This window comes from Coniophora puteana, assembly GCF_000271625.1.
Source record: "Coniophora puteana RWD-64-598 SS2 unplaced genomic scaffold CONPUscaffold_20, whole genome shotgun sequence".
In the NCBI taxonomy this organism is placed as follows: Eukaryota; Fungi; Basidiomycota; class Agaricomycetes; order Boletales; family Coniophoraceae; genus Coniophora; species Coniophora puteana.
The window spans coordinates 607,029-624,463 of NW_006913072.1; the positions used below are offsets into that span (position 1 = coordinate 607,029).

General features: G+C 54.6%; 5 protein-coding genes across 5 annotated transcripts; 2 read left to right on the forward strand and 3 right to left on the reverse strand.

Moving 5' to 3' along the window:
* Positions 1 to 2,378: 2,378 nt before the first annotated feature.
* On the reverse strand, positions 2,379 to 6,047 carry CONPUDRAFT_85916 (uncharacterized protein). Its single transcript, XM_007777303.1, has 3 exons — positions 4,517 to 6,047; positions 3,588 to 4,430; positions 2,379 to 3,365 (listed from the first exon to the last, which is right to left on the reverse strand). Exons 1-3 carry the CDS (start codon positions 4,571 to 4,573, stop codon positions 2,883 to 2,885), a joined length of 1,383 nt encoding a protein of 460 aa, XP_007775493.1. The 5' UTR covers positions 4,574 to 6,047; the 3' UTR covers positions 2,379 to 2,882.
* CONPUDRAFT_133150 (GPP34-domain-containing protein) lies at positions 6,006 to 7,922 on the forward strand. The gene is made up of 3 exons (XM_007777304.1): positions 6,006 to 6,645; positions 6,784 to 7,036; positions 7,096 to 7,922. The coding sequence occupies exons 1-3, from the start codon at positions 6,319 to 6,321 to the stop codon at positions 7,719 to 7,721; spliced, it is 1,206 nt and encodes a 401-aa protein (XP_007775494.1). The 5' UTR covers positions 6,006 to 6,318; the 3' UTR covers positions 7,722 to 7,922.
* A 780-nt stretch (positions 7,923 to 8,702) lies between these two features.
* On the forward strand, positions 8,703 to 11,069 carry CONPUDRAFT_113498 (G-alpha-domain-containing protein). Its single transcript, XM_007777305.1, has 8 exons — positions 8,703 to 8,895; positions 9,071 to 9,091; positions 9,140 to 9,770; positions 9,848 to 10,064; positions 10,130 to 10,418; positions 10,473 to 10,555; positions 10,603 to 10,636; positions 10,694 to 11,069. The coding sequence occupies exons 1-8, from the start codon at positions 8,805 to 8,807 to the stop codon at positions 10,741 to 10,743; spliced, it is 1,416 nt and encodes a 471-aa protein (XP_007775495.1). The 5' UTR covers positions 8,703 to 8,804; the 3' UTR covers positions 10,744 to 11,069.
* Positions 11,070 to 11,391: 322 nt separating this feature from the next.
* CONPUDRAFT_170182 (uncharacterized protein) lies at positions 11,392 to 13,897 on the reverse strand. The gene is made up of 6 exons (XM_007777306.1): positions 13,756 to 13,897; positions 13,382 to 13,693; positions 13,099 to 13,320; positions 12,620 to 13,050; positions 12,485 to 12,567; positions 11,392 to 12,422 (listed from the first exon to the last, which is right to left on the reverse strand). Exons 1-6 carry the CDS (start codon positions 13,891 to 13,893, stop codon positions 11,587 to 11,589), a joined length of 2,022 nt encoding a protein of 673 aa, XP_007775496.1. The 5' UTR covers positions 13,894 to 13,897; the 3' UTR covers positions 11,392 to 11,586.
* A 331-nt stretch (positions 13,898 to 14,228) lies between these two features.
* Positions 14,229 to 16,680, reverse strand: CONPUDRAFT_113501 (uncharacterized protein). Its single transcript, XM_007777307.1, has 6 exons — positions 16,495 to 16,680; positions 16,132 to 16,425; positions 15,848 to 16,066; positions 15,366 to 15,799; positions 15,227 to 15,312; positions 14,229 to 15,158 (listed from the first exon to the last, which is right to left on the reverse strand). The coding sequence occupies exons 1-6, from the start codon at positions 16,627 to 16,629 to the stop codon at positions 14,320 to 14,322; spliced, it is 2,007 nt and encodes a 668-aa protein (XP_007775497.1). The 5' UTR covers positions 16,630 to 16,680; the 3' UTR covers positions 14,229 to 14,319.
* Between the last annotated feature and the right edge of the window lie 755 nt (positions 16,681 to 17,435).

Consider the following 17,435-nt stretch of genomic DNA (forward strand, 5'->3'; position numbering starts at 1 on the left):
CTGAGGTCGACGGACAGGATGATGATGGGCTCCAGCAAGTACGCTGCTGGAATGCGACAATTACTGGTCTGTGTGACGGTCCTGCAGGGGCGACTGGAGCTGAGGGTTGTCGGTGCAGTAGTAGATCTCGACCTAATGTGGCGGAGACAATGGTGACGGCGGAGCGGAGGAGCTTAACGACGCTAGAGCAGCGGACTCAGAGCGGCGACAGAATACGGAGGATCCCAAAGACTAGTCCCAATGACAAAGATTAGATTGGTGTATCTACAGGTACATCAGGGGATGAATACGCACCTAGTCCCAATGACAAAGAGGTCGAGATGGGGACTAGGGATGAAGGTACAAGGTTTATATAGTAAATCCTGGGCAGTGTCCATAACAATGCCAAACAAATGAGTCAGAGTCCAAAAGCGCAGCCCACGCGGAGCGTGAACGAAACAAGACAATGCGCGAGAAGGTAAGAGAGATAGGGATAAAAGAGAAAAGACAGGGGCTGTACCCCCGCGTCCGCGACAAGTGGCCTTACTTTCCGCGGCGCTATACGATTATGGTGCTGTACTCCACTCCCAGAAAGCATGCATTGTATGTTGAATTATCGTATCCACATTCAGTAGGAACACTCTCAGCAAAAATCGATCTTGTCTGGGTAACTTGACTCGCCATCCATGGAGCGGAGAAGTAAGACGTTTTAACACTTTCCATTCCTTCCAGACAAGACCTTGGACTATCTCATCTGGGACATATTTCATCGTCAGTAAATCAGCTTGGTTACGACTTCTAAAACTAACTGGCTACAAAAAGTGTCAATATCTGGGACTCATATACCTGACGTATGGATTTCATTAAAGTTTACCATTCCAGAAAATCTCACGCTGATTTTGGAGGGTTCCTGTTGTCGTGTTGGCCATTAAGAAGTGCGGATCCTCTAAGTTGATGTTGAACCTCCCTAATACTAATGTCCACTGCTTTCTTTGTAGATATGATGCACCCGAGGACCTGAGTGAGTAGTTTTAGCAAGGACAGCCCTTGTAGACAGAAACTGATGGGCCTGTTTTCTCTCGAGACGACTTGATAAAGGAGGTGCTTCAGGCTTTCTCCCACAGCTATCTAATGTCCAACTCAGCCAGTGCTCTTTTTGCATCAGAGTTTTCGCAGGTTTGGTTACCTTTCCCCTACGTTTATTCGCTTATAGCTCGACTCAACGTCTGCGAATCGTCTCTAGCACAAGTGGTAACTAACTTTTTACGTCCCTAAAATATAGATAACTGACTCTTGTTCAAGAAACTTTCGGAGCAATAGTTGATTTTCAAAATGTATCCACAATTCTGTCTCTAGCCGTTGTCCAAGGTGCAAAATCTCCTTCGAAAAGGATCTATTGGAGCGACTCTGAACCCAACATTTTCCGGTGCAGGTATATTTATTATTAGAGTATGCGCTGTGCACAGCAGGAACAAAAGAATGAAGTGGGTCTTGAGCACGTTCCTTTTCGTCGAGATAACACTCGTCTTCATTGGCATATTTCTCGTTGAAAATGAGGCATCCAATCCATTGTGTAAGCTCAGGCTTCCAATTTTGCTCGATCAGCGAGCATTCGAGTACTAAACTGATTCCTTCAGATTCTATGCTGCTAGTCAACGCTCCTATACTCGGGTTTGAATATCTGCTGCTGACCCTGCTGCTGAATGGGCTAGTTTTTTCGGGTATAACACCGCGGCCCGTGACAAGGGGGCAAACATGGAAATCGCTAGTAACGGTTGTACTACGCAACGGCTGTGTCTTCTTTGTGATGTACGCTTCACACCACCACCGTACATTTTTGGAACTAACGACTCTCCCCAAGCAGTGTTATAATATTGGATGTGGTTGATGCTGTGTTCAGTGGAAAAATGAAGGGATCATGCGGGTTTGTCTGACAATAGTGCACTCATAACAGAGTGGCTCAGTTGTATTTTTAGGATGTATACCTTGCTTTCATGGTGTTCCTGGAGGCTGTCTTAACTCCTCGTATTGCGGCAAGTCTACTAGAGGCTCAGTCAGGAAGGGACACAGTTTATCTCGTCCCATACTGAAAGATTAAAGCGACCATAGTTCATAGAACGTAGACACCACACCGAATATTTATGTAGACTGGCATGGACAAGTCGTGCCAACACACGGTGATTGTAGCGAGCCGATCCTTGTGCAAAAACCGATGTGTGCGAACATCATGCAAACAGAGCACGCATCCCTAGGATCAAACAACCCCTATCCTCGATTGAACCATACAAAGTACAATATGAAACGTACACATCTAGCAGCCAAAGAAAGCGTAAACGATACACAGAAACCCTACTGAGACCGACCGCTCGGGACATAAAGAAAAGCAACAACAACAAAGAAAACAAGGCAACTGCTGCCATTACATACGGCGGTACCGAGGTAAAATGTAATAAGACAGGACAGCCCGGAGCAGCGGGCGTCCGTGGGGTATGGCGCGGTTACTGTACAACAGTAAGACGAGGGCCGAAGAGGCGGGGCTAGACGTGAGCATGACAAGGGGCAGAGACGGGGATGGAATAAGGAGAGTAGGTACACTCGCTGCTCGCAGCGTGTCGAGCAGAGGAAGAAAAAGTGTCGCGATGCGTGTGTGTGTTTGGCCTACGATTAGGCGCCTGAAACCCATTACGTGATGGAGGACGGTATACGAGGAATGTAGAGAGGAAGAGGAATGTAGAAGGTGGACGCTGAAAGGACGATATACGCGGGACGTATGGAGGAAGACAGCAGAGTTCGAGCGCTGAAAGTTCGGATCATAAGACCACGCAGAAAGACGAAGGCAAAGAAGCGAGAACAAGATGCCAACGACAGAAAGTAGCACCGAGAATAAGAGCCACTAGACGCGCTCACGGCGTCTCGACAACGCGCTGCTTGATAATCGGCGTCACCTCGACACACACCCAACCGTGATTCGGGCCACCCGCGTTTGCCCCTCCGCCCGTGAGCGTGCTGCATTTACGGCGCACATACGCCAGCGGGCTCGCCCGCTTATCGCTATTAGACGATGTCGTGGTGGTGGTGGTGAATGCCGACAGCGGCGACGCACGGTCGACGGGCGTCGTCGGCTCGGGGGAGTCGGGCTCGCTGCTCGTACACGAGGAAGCAAGGGGGGAGTGGCCGTGTGGGCCGTTTGGTCTGGGTTGGTCTGGCTGGTCGGATGACCGCGTGAAAGGGCGCCGCTTGCGGAGGACTTTTCGGGGCGAGTTTGGGGGTGTGCCGCCGTATGGGCAGGCGGAGAGTGGCGAGGAGAAGTATTCGTCGGATTCTGTGAAGCGGGCGACTTCGATGTAGTTCGAGGTGGACGTTGTTGTTGTTGAGAAGTGTGATTTCTGTGGTGTGTGATGCGAAGGTGGTGTTGTTTCAGGGTGTGTTTCAGGACGACGAGCAGAAAGACGTGAAACGAGCGCCACCATAGAAGGAGAAGCGCAATGATAGAATCCCGAAGAACACAAACACGAGCAAATTCAAGGAGATGAAGATCGTCCACAATAGCGCAGCACAGCATGCACCCGTAAGCACGGCATCTTCGAATGAGATCCAGAACTACGCACCAGATACTGTCTGTCCTGCAACGCCGGTGCCCTCAAGCACTCGCTGCTCTCATAGAACCCCTCGTCTGACACCGTCTCCTCGTCCGCGTGCGCCATATTGCGGCGCCTGAACGTGACGCACGGCTGGAAAGCCGGGTCTTTATCGAGCGTGTCAAAGCACGAGTAGTGCGCGTCCACGAGGCGCGGCGCCCGAGGCGGACGTTCGCGTTGCTGGTGCTGCTTGTCGTATACGTTGAGGCCGTCCAGCGTGGATGAGGCGAGCGTGCCCTTGCTCTTCGACTTGCGCACTGCGCCTCTTCGAGGATACGGCCCGGCAGAGCCGGACGCGACTCCTATGGTGTGGGCGGTGGTGTGCTCCTTGCTGGGTGTAGACGGTCCCGCGACGGGCTGGTTTGGCGATCGCGAGCTCGAAGGCTGGGCCTGGGTGCTGTCGGTCGCATCACACGTGCTGAACCGCGGACCCCGCGGTGTGCGATGGAGAAACGCCTTGAACGCGTCTTGGAACATGGCCATCGTCGAGTCGTTCTCGCCGAACGTCCCCGAGTCGCCACAGTCCTGGAACTCGTCATACTCTCCTTCTCCTTCGCCGCAGCCGAAGAAGGAGTCATCGTCGTTGTCGTCTCCGTCGACCATGATGTAGTCGGAGTAGCGCTGCTCGAGCAGGCCCTTGCTGCTCGAGAAGGTGATGATGCCGCGCTCGTCGTCCCATACGGCGGCGAAGGTGAGCGCGGCGGATTTGGGCGGGTGGTCGCAGGAGGACTGGGACCACTGGGTGGGATGGGTGCCGACGGAGGTGCCCATAGAGGTGACGGGGCTCTTGAGCCTGCTCATGTCGAGGAAGAGCTACATGGCGCAACATCGCGGGAGACGTGATAGACGAGGAGATAGGGTCAGTGCTTATCATTGGGCAAAGCCAGAATAGGACATACCTTACTCGGCGCCGACGACGAGGCGGAAGTGGGGGAGGCTGTATCCCTGAGCTGCATTCTGAGACCGAGGGGCAAAGGAGAGGCGAGTGGCTGGGTGCGACCAGTCGGTCGAATATGAGTGTCTTGGCTGGGCTGTATATGAGTTGAAGCCGGATGAAAAACGCGTGTATGGGGACGCGTGCGACGTCGACGACCGTCTCAGCTCTCAATCAGCGCTGTGAAATGGGCTGATGGATGAAGAAGGGGATGTTCGCGGTATGGCCTGCACACACGCACGGGGGGGCCTGTGCAAGTTTTAAAAGGAGAGAAGATAGTCGGAATGAAAGAGCGAGTGTTATATGTGTGTTGTCGCGCAAGAAAATTGGATCTGTGGATGTTCGCCCCCGTTTCCGCGTGGATCAGAAAGAAGCTCCCTGGTGAGAAACACCGTGCAGACCACGTGATCGGGAACACCCCCTGATTCCTACACCCGGAAGTGGACGGTCGAGACGCGACAGGCCCCGACTCGCGAAGCCCACCCAACGAGGCTCAAGTGCCGTTCGTGGTAGCGTAATGTAGACAATGAGAACGCATGCACGAGGGAACATACAAGCCAATTTAATGACCCGTGCCCGAGCAGGCACCAATTCCACGTCCTGGCGGTGTTCTGAACGTTCAATACCATCCTACGCGAGTACCCGCCGCCGGCAATCCACCGGTACCATCGTCTCCTCCACTCCCCGGGAGAAATTTCGCCTGCAAGCGTTGGAAGAACCGCCGACCTGGGGAACGGTAAGGAGAATCGTTTATACGTCATCGCGGCGATCGGTACTGATAAGCTCGCGCCACCTCGAGGCTGAAAGAAGTGGGAGAAACCGAGAGCTAGAGTTTAGAAATGGTCTCTGGTCCGGTCATGTCCCCATGGCACTCGAATCCGCCCAATAGCTCTCCCACTCACCTGATGCAGTGATGCTAATGTGGGCCCGGGAAACGAGCTATATAACACGCTCGTCTCCGAAGACGGGGAGGGCGAGACGTGGTGCACGCGAGCGCGTACGTTACCGCACCACCTGTTTCGACGACGGAGATGAAGCACGAACATGGGCATGTCCCACGTCCCATGACATGACACGCAGCCGTTCATTGCAACATGCCAAATGGCCTGCAGGATGACCCGGACCGCAGCACGACTATCGAGCCAACGGGCGTTCGCGAACCTTGAGGCCGCTCACACCCGCGAGTGATAGACTTTTAGCCACTTTCTGAAGATGGGAGAAAAGCTGTATGTTTGTCGAAGGAGGATGAAAGGAAGAGAGATGCTGCGGAAAGATCCATGGGTCCATGGGCATGCGAATTACTTTGAGTCCCCGTCCTAGGCCGGTTAGCGTTAACTCTACGGCAACCCGCGGCTGCCACGCGAGAGAAAGGGTCGAGGAGAAGAGAAGTGCGAGACGGGTCAGCTGAAAGTCTCATAACGCTGATAGACTCTGTTTGCTAGCTAGACGTCCGAGGTACATGTGGAAGAGAAGAAAACACACAACTTTCAAACGCTACAATGTTCTCCCTGTGAAGTAGTTTCGTGAAGTCAAAGGACAGCCGGCCCGCAGAGTGCTGCAAGTTAAAGTGTTGAAGCCCTGGCGTGAGACAGTGGGTCGAGGAAAGATGGCAGGCAGCGGCACAGCCTCCACTTTCCTCTCCCCAGACCGACCGCCTCGTCACAACCCACGCACCCTCCCCGCCCTCCCATCTCATCGCTGGACAACCACCCCCAGTAACACACCCCCGGCCCACCCAAAAGCGCCAGCGCACGACCCGACTCAGACATGAGCACCTCCGCGGGCGGCCTCTCCAGACGGCGCGTCGCCGGCGCCTCCGCAGCCTCCAGTGCAAACGCAGACGACGACTGGTCCTCGACCTCCAACAACCCCACACCCAACGGCACCACGCCTTCTTCTCCGACCACCGGCACCGGCAGCGCGGGAGGCGGAGTCGCGCACTCGCACGCGGGCTCGGCGTTCGAGGGCGGGAGCAAGATCGCGTATGACCCAAGGGACCTCGACCGCGATAGAGAGGAGGCGCGTGCGGGGGGGAAGATGCCGCGGCTGACGATTATGGAGGAGGTGTTGCTGCTGGGGCTCAAGGATAAGCAGGTGCGTCGTTTGTCTTGGATTTCGAGTGTGGCGTGGCCGTGCACACGCAGAATGATACTCAAGGGATGCACTGCCCGCGGGCTTGATCTCATTCGCTCCGCTCGTGTTCACATAACACTAAAGCCCTTCTATCGATAGGGCTACCTCTCCTTTTGGAATGACAACATCTCGTACGCCCTGCGCGGGTGCATCCTCATCGAGCTCGCCCTCCGCCGGCGCATCGCGCTCGTCAAGCACGCGAACCGCCGGCAGATGCCGCTCGCGGACCGCGTCGTGGAGGTGATCGACGACCGGCAGACGGGCGAGACGATCCTCGACGAGACGCTCAAGATGATGAAGTCGCAGGAGGGCGAGCGGATGAGCATCAACGCGTGGATCGACCTCCTCAGCGGTGCGTCCCCTCCTCCCCCCTTTCCCTCCTCTGCTTGTCCTTACAGATGCGATGACTAGGCGAGACGTGGAACGTGATGAAGATCGGATTCCAGCTGAAGCAGGTGCGCGAGCGCCTCGCAAAGGGCCTCGTCGACAAGGGCGTGCTGCGCACCGAGAAGCGCAACTTTCTGCTCTTCGACATGGCGACGCACCCCGTCGCGGACGTGCGCACGAAAGAGTCCGTCGTCGCGCGTGCGGTCGCGTTGCTCACCGCGACGACGTCGAGCATCCCGCCGCAAGCGCTCGACAAGGAGGGCGTGCAGAACCGCGCGACAAGGGCGGTGTGTTTGGTGTGCGCGGCGTACGCGGCGAGCGTGCTTGATAATGCGTTTGGGCGGCTCACGTACGAGGACAGGGAGGCGGCGTTCCAGCGGTGCGACGAGATTCTTGGCGAGTTTGCAGTGTGGCCGTTTGGGAGCGCCTCCTCGTCATCGTCATCGACCGGTGGTGGCAGTATGGGCTCGGGGGCGCCGAGACGGAGGGAGAGCTCGCGGATCGGGATGGGGAGCAGCGCGAGCGGGCGAGAGAGCGTGTTGGGCTTGTTGCAGGAGGTCAGAAGAGAAATGCAGGGCGAGGAGGACGTCGGGTTCGAGCTGGTCGCTGGTGTGCTCGAGGTGTTGTCAAAACTGGACTCACTCCTGTGAGGCGACCGTCTGTCGGCGACGATATGGCGCCTTCACTCGATCATCCTCATCTCATCCTTAATCCGTTTGTTCGGACGCGCATATCAGCCTAATCGCACTCTTATAACCCTGTATCTCTGGGTCTTACCACTATATTTTGTGTTTCTCTCTACAGTAGCCTCTTTTTCCCGTTTACGGGGTATGATACCCGTGATTTCCGCCTCTTTCTAGTGTGTACCTCTGGTCTGACAGTTGCCAATCCACTCCGGATGTCGTCGGTGTCTTATCCGTGTCCCTCGGTGCCCCAAGGCGGGCTATGTAACCCCATTTGGTGACGACGGTGCCGGAGGGGTGGCGGATGACAGTGATGTGGTGGTCAACGTCAGGAGCTGCGGTCAGGACTCAAAAAGGAGGTCGGTGATTGTCGCTGATATGATATGGCGGGGAGAAAGGTACGCCGCACGTCGACTTGGTGCATACTGGCTGTCGTTCTCTCTGCGCGAGTGTAGGACTGAACCACAAGCCCTAGGAGCTAGCGGTGGCTTTCACCTGGCTGATCACCCGCCCCTTAGACGCGCCGTCGCAGCGTTGACGACGAGGCTCCCAGTGACAGGGTCGCGGACCCGTCGATCATTCATATGATCAAGACCCAGACACAGGTTTACATAGTGGTGTCAACTGGGTACGAACATTCAACACGCGTTTTTTGCAACGTCGGTTACTTTATCCTCTCTCCCCTTCTTCTTTGCGCGTCATCCTTGAGCCTGTTGGCTTCCTCTGCTCCGGCCGGGTCGATAGGCAAGAGCTCATTCCGCGAGGTTCGGGCATTGCAGACTAGGAGGGGACGCGCGTACACCTGCAGGGCGATAAGACGTTGTATTCAGGCAAGATAAGCAGCAAGGACGTCCTCGACGAGCTTCTCGCCAGCCACCACGGTCCCTGAGCTCCAGCAAGACGACAGCAAGAAGAAAGACAAGAATGTTCAGAAGCAGCTACGACGGGGCTGACCCGTTGGCACTCGCCGCGGCGCCGCCAAAGAACGAGACGGCGGAGGAGCGGGCGGTACGGGAGCAGCAGGAGGCGGAGGCGCAGCGGATCAGCGAGATGATCGACGAGGCGCTGAGAGAGGAAGGGTCGGCGATGCGGCAGCGGGAGAAGGCGCTCAAGATTCTGCTTCTTGGTCAGAGCGAAAGTGGTGAGTGTTTGTCTTTATGTAGTCTGGCGACGGATTGCCCGAGTGCCTGGAGGAATGCTTCTCCGTGCTCTGCTTCTATTTTCGCTCTCCCACTCCGTCGGTCCTGCTTTCGCGGCCAACCGCCAGTCGTCTATTTTCATCTCCGGCGTTTGTGCTGACCTTCTCTCCCTTACAGGCAAATCCACAACTCTCAAAAGTGTGTTCTCTTTTCCCCCTTGGCTCACATCCAGCTCACCACCCCCAGACTTCCGCCGCCTGTTTGCTCGCGACCAATGGGAAAAGGAGCGTCTCGCATGGCGCACTGTCATCCAGCTGAACATCGTCCGCGCCATCAACACCATCCTCGACACTCTCGCAGATGAATTCCTCGAGAACCCGCCCCCGACCCCCACCCGATCCGTCCGCTCCCGCTCCGACGACTCACACACCTCCAAAGACTCCCTCCGCAGCCAGGCCAGCCCCACCACCGACAAGCTTCAGCTCCTCAGGCGCAGGCTCGGGCCCCTCCGCGGCGTCGAAGACGATCTCAAGAAGATGCTGGGGCCATCCGAGGCACAAGAGCGTTCCCCGAGCACGCCCCTGTCTTACCTGAGCACCCGAGATCGCGCAGAGTTCTACGTCCGCTCGGGCAACTGGCGCGATACACTCCAGGTCCCGGGCGCCAGCGCTCGCTTCGGGCAGGGCAACAGAGCCTCGCGCGGTAATCTGCGGGGTGGCCAGCCTGGAGCAGGTACTGCGACCGAGGCGCACGAGACGGACAGCGCGACCGAGGTGCTGGTTGGGTGCAAGGACGATATGAAGACGCTCTGGAAGGACGAGGCGGTGTGGGAGATTTTGACCAGGCGCGAGGTCAAGTTCGAGGACTCGGCTGACTAGTTAGTCCTTTTTTCTTTTCGTTTTCTCCCTCTGTCATTTGAACATCGTGCTCACCATAGTTCGTCCCTTTTTCCAGCTTCATCTCCAACGCGGACCGTATCGTCACGCGAGGTTATGAGCCCTCGGACGAGGACGTCTTGAGGGCACGGTTACGCACCATGGGCGTGCAAGAGTACCATATGACCTCCGAGGGTGAGTCCCTTCCAACGAATAATATCGTAGACCCTAACCCATTACCGCCTGCAGATGGCTACAGCTGGCTGCTTTACGACGTTGGCGGCGCGCGTACGCAGGTCAGCTTACATATCAAAACCCGATCTATTCTCACCTTTGCTTACCCACCTCCCCGCCTCACCAGCGCAGCGCCTGGCAACCCTTCTTCGAAGGCGTACACGCCATCATCTTTCTCGCCCCTGTCTCGTGCTTCGACGAGCGCCTCGAGGAGGACATCCGCTTCAACAAGCTCGAGGACTCCTTCGTCCTTTGGGGTGGCATCTGCAAGTCCAAGCTCCTCGCCAACACCACCCTCGTCCTCTTTCTCAACAAGTGCGATCTACTCGAGGCCAAGATCGCGAACGGGGCCAAGGTGAAGCGCTTTTTGCCGTCGTTTGGGGATAGGCCGAATACGACGGATGCTGTCATCAAGTGTGCGTAGTCGCGGCTTCTGTATGTGATGTTTGCTGAATGACATTTGTGCGCAGATCTTAAGCAAAAGTTCAAGGATACGATGAAGCAAAATTCGCCTGAACGCCGGACGCTCTACATATATCCTACTTCCGTTGTTGTGAGTCTTTTGCCATAGCCCCCTAATACCGTTAACCTCTCTTCTAGGATGCGGAAGAGACTACGATCACGCTCAATACGGGTACGTGCCCTCACCCACATATCTTTACTTGGACTCATCACAGCGCCTTGTGAATAGTCCGAGATTCAATCTTGCGCGAAAATCTCCAAAACGCCGACTTTGTCTAGATCCCCGCCCACGTACAACACGCCCATGTGTGGCATATACCCGCATGTACCAGTCGGCGGCACGCCTTTGAGGGGGCAACTCGATGACCATCACGACCTCGCCGATCTGTGCGGAACGAATGTACTTCATTTAGTATATCAGGCTTTTAGCTAATTTACCAGAACGCGCTCGGGGTTTGCTAGAGTGCGCATGATCTCATGGTTTTGTTTGACACCGACGTATATCGATTCACTTATACCCACTCGCTCCGCTCAGTTTCTTTCTTAGTTGCTTCTTCTTATTGATGAACCAACGTTTAGTCCTCAATGATTCATGTACTTATTACCCCAATGCATCTGCTTTTTAGTTTTTGGTACTTGCCTGATCCGACGCCTGTTCTTCGCTGCTATCTCCGTATCCAACCTTTCCTCCCGTCCCTTCCTCAGACAAATTAATACCTGCAGCCTCGAGGGCCGATAGCACTTCCTGCAGAGTGCAATGCTCGTTGGTGATGTCCAAGATTAAGTGAATCTGCAAAGTGTTTACAAGAAAATGGGTGAGCTGCTTCCGCGTACCAAATACTGTATCTTCGTACATCCAAGAAGTATAGCTCCTAGCCCAGTTTTCGTATATGTGTCCTGCTCCAGTAGTTCCCTGTGGATGTCAGCGTTCGGTTGATTCCACGTTCAATAGCAAGTACATATACTCCTCGGTAATATACCGTTGATTGAAGGGACATCGGCTGTGCGAATAATCAACAGCGAATGATTTATGTCTGGTTACCCATACGCCATGCTACTCTGAAGAAATCTGTCTCTCCATGCTACTCTGCCAGCACCTTGGTGAACTTCTGCAACTACAATCTATGAGTGCCCACTTGAGCGATGTGCAGTATTCGCGGCATTCGCTTGCAAAAGCCGCCGTTCGTTCTTCTTGATAATCGCGGGATCCAACCCTTCCATAGGATCGATATCCTCGGCCGCGTCAACCGCATTCATCGTGGTGAACATCGCGTGCCCCCAATACCCGAGGTTGAGCGTCATCTGTGCGGCGTTCCCCATCGCCATAACATACCGCCTCCGCGCGCCGCGCGCCTCAGCCGCGTACCGCCCCTCCATGTGCCTGTCGAGCGCCATCAGCGCGCCCGCGAGCTCCGCCGCGCTCCTGAACATCATCCACGCGGACACATAGTCCCGCTCGCTCTCCTTCTCCCGCACGAGCTTGAGCCCGCGCTCCGTCTGCGCGGCTATGCGCGCGTGCGCCATGCTGATGACGCGGCAGATGATATCGGGATTCGTGATCTGCTGAACGTGGCCGAGCGACGTCGACGACGAGAGCCCGGCGGGCGCTTTGCGCAGCGCTTGGATGCCGTCGAGCGCCTTCCGCTCTGCGAGGACGCACAGGAGCCGGATGAGTGCAACGGGGCCGAGCACGGATTGGCTGGCGGTGAACTGAGGGTTGTCGGTCGGCATGGGCCCGAGGTCCCGCAGGGAGGGGATGTTGAAGCGCTCGAAGTTGTTCTCGATGCTGGGGTACGTCTCGTCCCTGGCGAGATCGGGGTCTTGCATTCCTTTAAACTTGCGACACCCGAGGTAGGCTATGTGGAGGAAGGATTCGAGCTGGGCGTTGGTGATACCGCATGACTCTGCTGCATGGGTGAGTGTTGCGAGTAACCGCAGCACGGAAATACGGCAACAACCTACATACAGCGTCAGCTTCAGCGACCGAAGATTCGACTGTCCGTTTCGGGCTGTAACTCACCGCGCCTCTCGTAGATTTCACCAAGGGATCTGCTATGTGGGGGATCCAGTGTTCCGGAATCACTCGTGACCTTTTCTAAATTTCTGCACAGGGATATAAACTTGTCGCACAGTGAATATGATCACAGATACTTACCTCTCTACTTGCCGCATGTCTTCTTCGTGAATCTGCATCCACACGTCGACGAGTTTTTCTGCCCAGTCCGGACGAGACGTCATGATAACCATTATTTGTGACATCGCCTTCCAGTCCGGGCCCGTTTTGAAATTGCGGTCCAGCGGCAATGTGGATCCAGGTACTATCTGGCTTGGATAATCCAACATCGAGCAAAGCGCCGTGCACGCTCTAGACGCAACCTGGTTCTCTGGGTGCTGAGCTGGACGAGGGAGAGCTGCACAATCGAGGAGGAGATCCATGATCTGCGGCTTTTTCTTGAGCATGTCGAGGTAGAACTGGGATTCATGGGGAGGAAACAGGCCGAGGATGCCGTCGACGGTGGCCATGGCGGAATCTTGGGTTATGGCATGATACCTCGCAGAATACTTGCTGGAAAGCCTCGAAGGCATCTGCATGTGATATTTAGCTTTGGGCTCCAGGTTGGCTTATCAACGTACGTTATCTGTATGGGTGAATATGAAGCTTTGCCATGTAGTCGAAGGATCAAGGATCTGCTTGACGTAGTAATCTTGACCTCGAAGAGCGTAGACACAGGCAGCTTCGGTAATGTCGGCTGCAGTAGACGCAGTGACCTTTTTCCCAAGCGCAGCGCTCGACGACAGGACAGCCAGCGTGTTCACGGCACTCTGCTGCACTATGCATAGTGGGTGCTGCATGCGCTACATGACTCGGGGAAATGAGAACGCGAGAGTACAAATCCCATCAGACGACAATCCATACCCGTAAGCAAATGTCTACGATGTTCTCTTGTAGTAGCTTGTCGAGGATAGCATGACGGTCTGCATCGTTTCCAATGCGTATCAGGTTGCAAAGGATTTCTTGTGGTATCAGGTTGCAAAGGATTTCTTGTGCATTGCATTGAGCCATGTATCTTTCCTTGGGTACACGTGGGCCAGACCATTCCTGACGGATGATTGCCACCATCGAGGACACCACGCCAACACCGATGCACGCGGTAGTAAACTTGGTAAACCCAGGCTGAGTCGCGTTCTGATCTGAATGTTCCTTCAATAGCTGAGTGTTTATTGCGTTCTGATGGACTTGTTAGAGCTTGTTAGGTAGCACTGCAGATCACAGGGCTTGAGACGACGTACCGTGTACTCCTTCACAAAAGCCGGATCTTCATTAGGGTCTACGAGACGCGCAAACTGGTCCTTGAGAGAACCTGATTGCTGAGGTCCAGTGTTGTCCAAAGCTGACTGTAAAGTCCACGAAGTGAAATCTTCGCCCATGGCGTTGTGAAGAGAACGCGACAAAGAGCCAATGATGGTGATAGGCGAGATTAGTTACGCGCGGATGCCGCTCCGATCGGACGGGTGTTGCCGGGACGCGTCAGCTTCTTGGCGCCGAGTTTCGCCCAAGTTTCGCCGTCCAGCTTGCTTTGCTCACCACACACCCGCGAGTAGAGGTTTACCTTGCGATGAGGTAAATTTCAGCTTATCATCAGAGAGTGCCACTCGGTCAGCGAGTGACTACATCAGACTATTTTAGCGGTAGACGGCTATTTTGTTCCTCGCCTGAAACGTCGTCAACATCACCAATACCCACTGGTTCATCAGCTATTAGCCAGGCGAAAAACTTCGTTATAAAGCTTGGTCTTCTCTTGAGACTCGGACCCTCTCCGTTTCAAATACATGTTAGGCTACAATCGTTTGCTATTATAGCTGACGGTGGCGCTGGAGGGCAGCATTGGCTTGGGCGATACGGCCCTTGTTTTTGACACCCACATTAGGATCCAACCCCTCTTCGGCTGGGATATTCTCTGCTGCAGCGACTGCATCAGACGCAAAATGTAACGCTCGTTTGTAATGCCCGATGTTATAAGCCATCTGTGATGCGTTGCCCAGTGCAATCACGAGTTGTTTGCGCGCCCCACGGACTTCAGCTGAGTAAACCCCGTACGTATGCTCGTCCAGGGCGACCAAGGCCGCCGCAAGCTCGGCGACGCTCATGAAAATCGCACATGCAAAGCTGGTCTCGTCTGGCACACTTCTGTCTCTCGCGCGTATGCGACCTCTGTCCATCCTCTCGGCCATGCGCACATGTGAAAGTCTAATGATGCGGCGTATAACAACCGGATGAGTAATCTGCTGGATGCGCTCCAGCGATGTCGATGAGGAGAGCCCAGTGGGTGGCTTGCGGAATGTCTGTATGAGGTCAATGGCATTCCTCTGAGCGAGGACGGTCAGCAAGCGGACGAGGGTGGTAGGACCCAAAACGCGCTGAGATGCGATCACTACGGGGCTCTTGATGGGCTCAGTAGGTAGATCTGGCCCCGCGTATTCCGCGACGGAGGATCGAAACACGTCCTGTTCGTAGTCGCAGGAATTTATGAACTCCTCTTCGGTCTTGCAGTCTTCGAGGTACTTTCCGCCTTTTTGGCAACCGAGATATGCGACGTGGAGAAATGACTCGATTTGTGCATTTGTGATGCCGCAAGACGCCGCCGCGTGTGTAAGGGTGGCGATTAGTCGAAGTACAGATACTCGACAGATGCCTATACAGGAGTTGAAGAGTTTTAGTAGTCCAACGAAGGCACTTCATAATCAGGAATGCGGCACGGACCTCTATTTTTTATTAGTTTGCCGTACGCTTGCTTCTCTGTGCCCTCGACGCGGTCCCAGTCCATCTCGTTTTGTCGCGAGAACTTTCTGCAAAGGATCCATGGTGTAGGTATGCTCGGTAGATCAGCTGGACACCAAACCTTTTTATAGCAGACACATCTTCCTCTTCTAAGCGCATCCACACCTCGATTAGAGACTCGGCCCAATTCGGCCGCGACGTGAGAACGGACATGGCCTGAGACATTGCTTTCCAGTCCCGTGTTTTGAACGCCTTGTCGATCGGGGAAGCTACTCCAGGTACGGTGTGACTTGGCCATCGGAACAGCAGAGTCAGCGATTCGCATGCAACCGATGTGACGCCGGATTCAGGAAAACACGTTGGTCGGTCGGAGATTGCGCAGTCGAGGAGAAGGTCTAGTATCTGAGGTCTCTGTTTCATGATGTCGTAGCAGAATTCGGATGATCGAGGCGGAGAGGTGAAAAGGAGGCTATGAACGACTTGTACGGCGGCATCCTGTACCACCGCATAGTATCTGGGTGCAGTTTGCCTGGTTACCCGGACATCTATCAGCCGCTGCAGAGGATGAGTACAATTTGATGACGGTCAGAGTAAGGATCTGACCTGTTCTGTCTCTGAGAACATTATCCCTTGCCAAGCAGTGAAGGGGCTGAGAAGCTGATCGACGACATGATCTGGTCCTTGGAGGACATACAAACATGCGCTCTCGATGATAGCGGCAGCGGTGGAAGACGAGACCTTTTTGCCCAAAGACACTTGGCAAAGCGAGTGCAGCGCGTTGACGGCAAGTTGACGCATGACGCAGAGATGATGTTTCATGAACTAGATGCATGCATCGCGACAGATTCTTCTAGTTTTACAGCATGACAAGAGATGACAGCACGTACTTGAATGCATACACTCAAAACGTCTTCTTTCAGCATATCGTCGAGCATATCCCGACGCTCTGTCTCGTTCCCAACCCGCATCAAGATACAGAGACCTTGCAGAGCCCTGTACTGGGAGATGTGCCTTGCCCTTGGAACATTCCTTCCCCGCCATTCCTGTCGAGCAATCTTCATCATCGTGGGCACTAAACCAGCGTTAAGAGCCGAGCGAGCAAACGCATTGAAACTGGTGCTGTTGGGGTCGCCTTCCAGTGAGTTTCCGACATCAGCAGATATCTGATGGTGTATGGCCGACTGACGAAGTCAAGAATCCAAATGAGACATGGCGATGACACGAGTCTAGGGTTTGTACGAGATACATACTGTCCACTGCCGAACGTATTCGGCGTCCTCGTGGGGATCGACTATTCGAGCAAAAGTTCTCCTGAGACTCTGAGTTCGCTCGGGGTCTGAGCTACGGAGTACTGAAACAACGTGGAAGGGGTATGATTCTTCCATTCCTTCCGTTATCCAAGGTAAGGAGGCTTGTGAGAGATGTCAAGATGGTGGTCCGAACGTAAGCGTAGCGGGGTGTCGCCAACCCGCGTCAGGCTCTGCGCGCCATTTCCCACATGCCCCAACGTTACGACGCTCCCTTTGATTGATTGTCGAGAGGCTCACTGAGGGGCGACTAGCTATTGTGTCAAGGTAGATCATTTGTCGTTTCACGATTCTGTAGTTCATATGCTGATTCAAGTTCAGCGCTGGGACAAGGTAGGCCGCCCCAGTGCTGAGCTTGATTGGAGCTTGAATTACCAACCTGTGTGAGGCTAACTAAAGACTGTAAGGGGCTTTATTAACGGATCCAGCGGCTGTGATTGCCAGCGTCGGTGAATCCATAGCATCCGTCGTACTCTCCACGAACCCATTGTTGTAGAGCCCAGAGCCCCGTAGCTGTCGTGAAAGTCTCGACTCTCGAGCCACCCGACGACGGTATTCCTGGAGCCGAAGACTCCAGGTGTAAGGAAAGAAATGTCGTATCCCTTCGATCATGCCGGCTCGCGGCCCGCGAGCGCGGATGGCCCGCACCGCAAGATTTATGTCTAAATTTGGCAATGTCTCAGTCTCTGCGGCAGCACTTACATGTGTTCTTTACTGATTCCGCCCACTCAAAGCGCATTTAATGTCAGGTGCTCTGAATGTGCGCAATGCGGTGGACCTGGCCAGATGCGTTGACGCCCCGACAGTGGTAACCCTGTTGAGACTTGTATGACGTTCCTCTAAACATGACCAGGTTTGTAGTATATAAAAATGAACAGTTATTT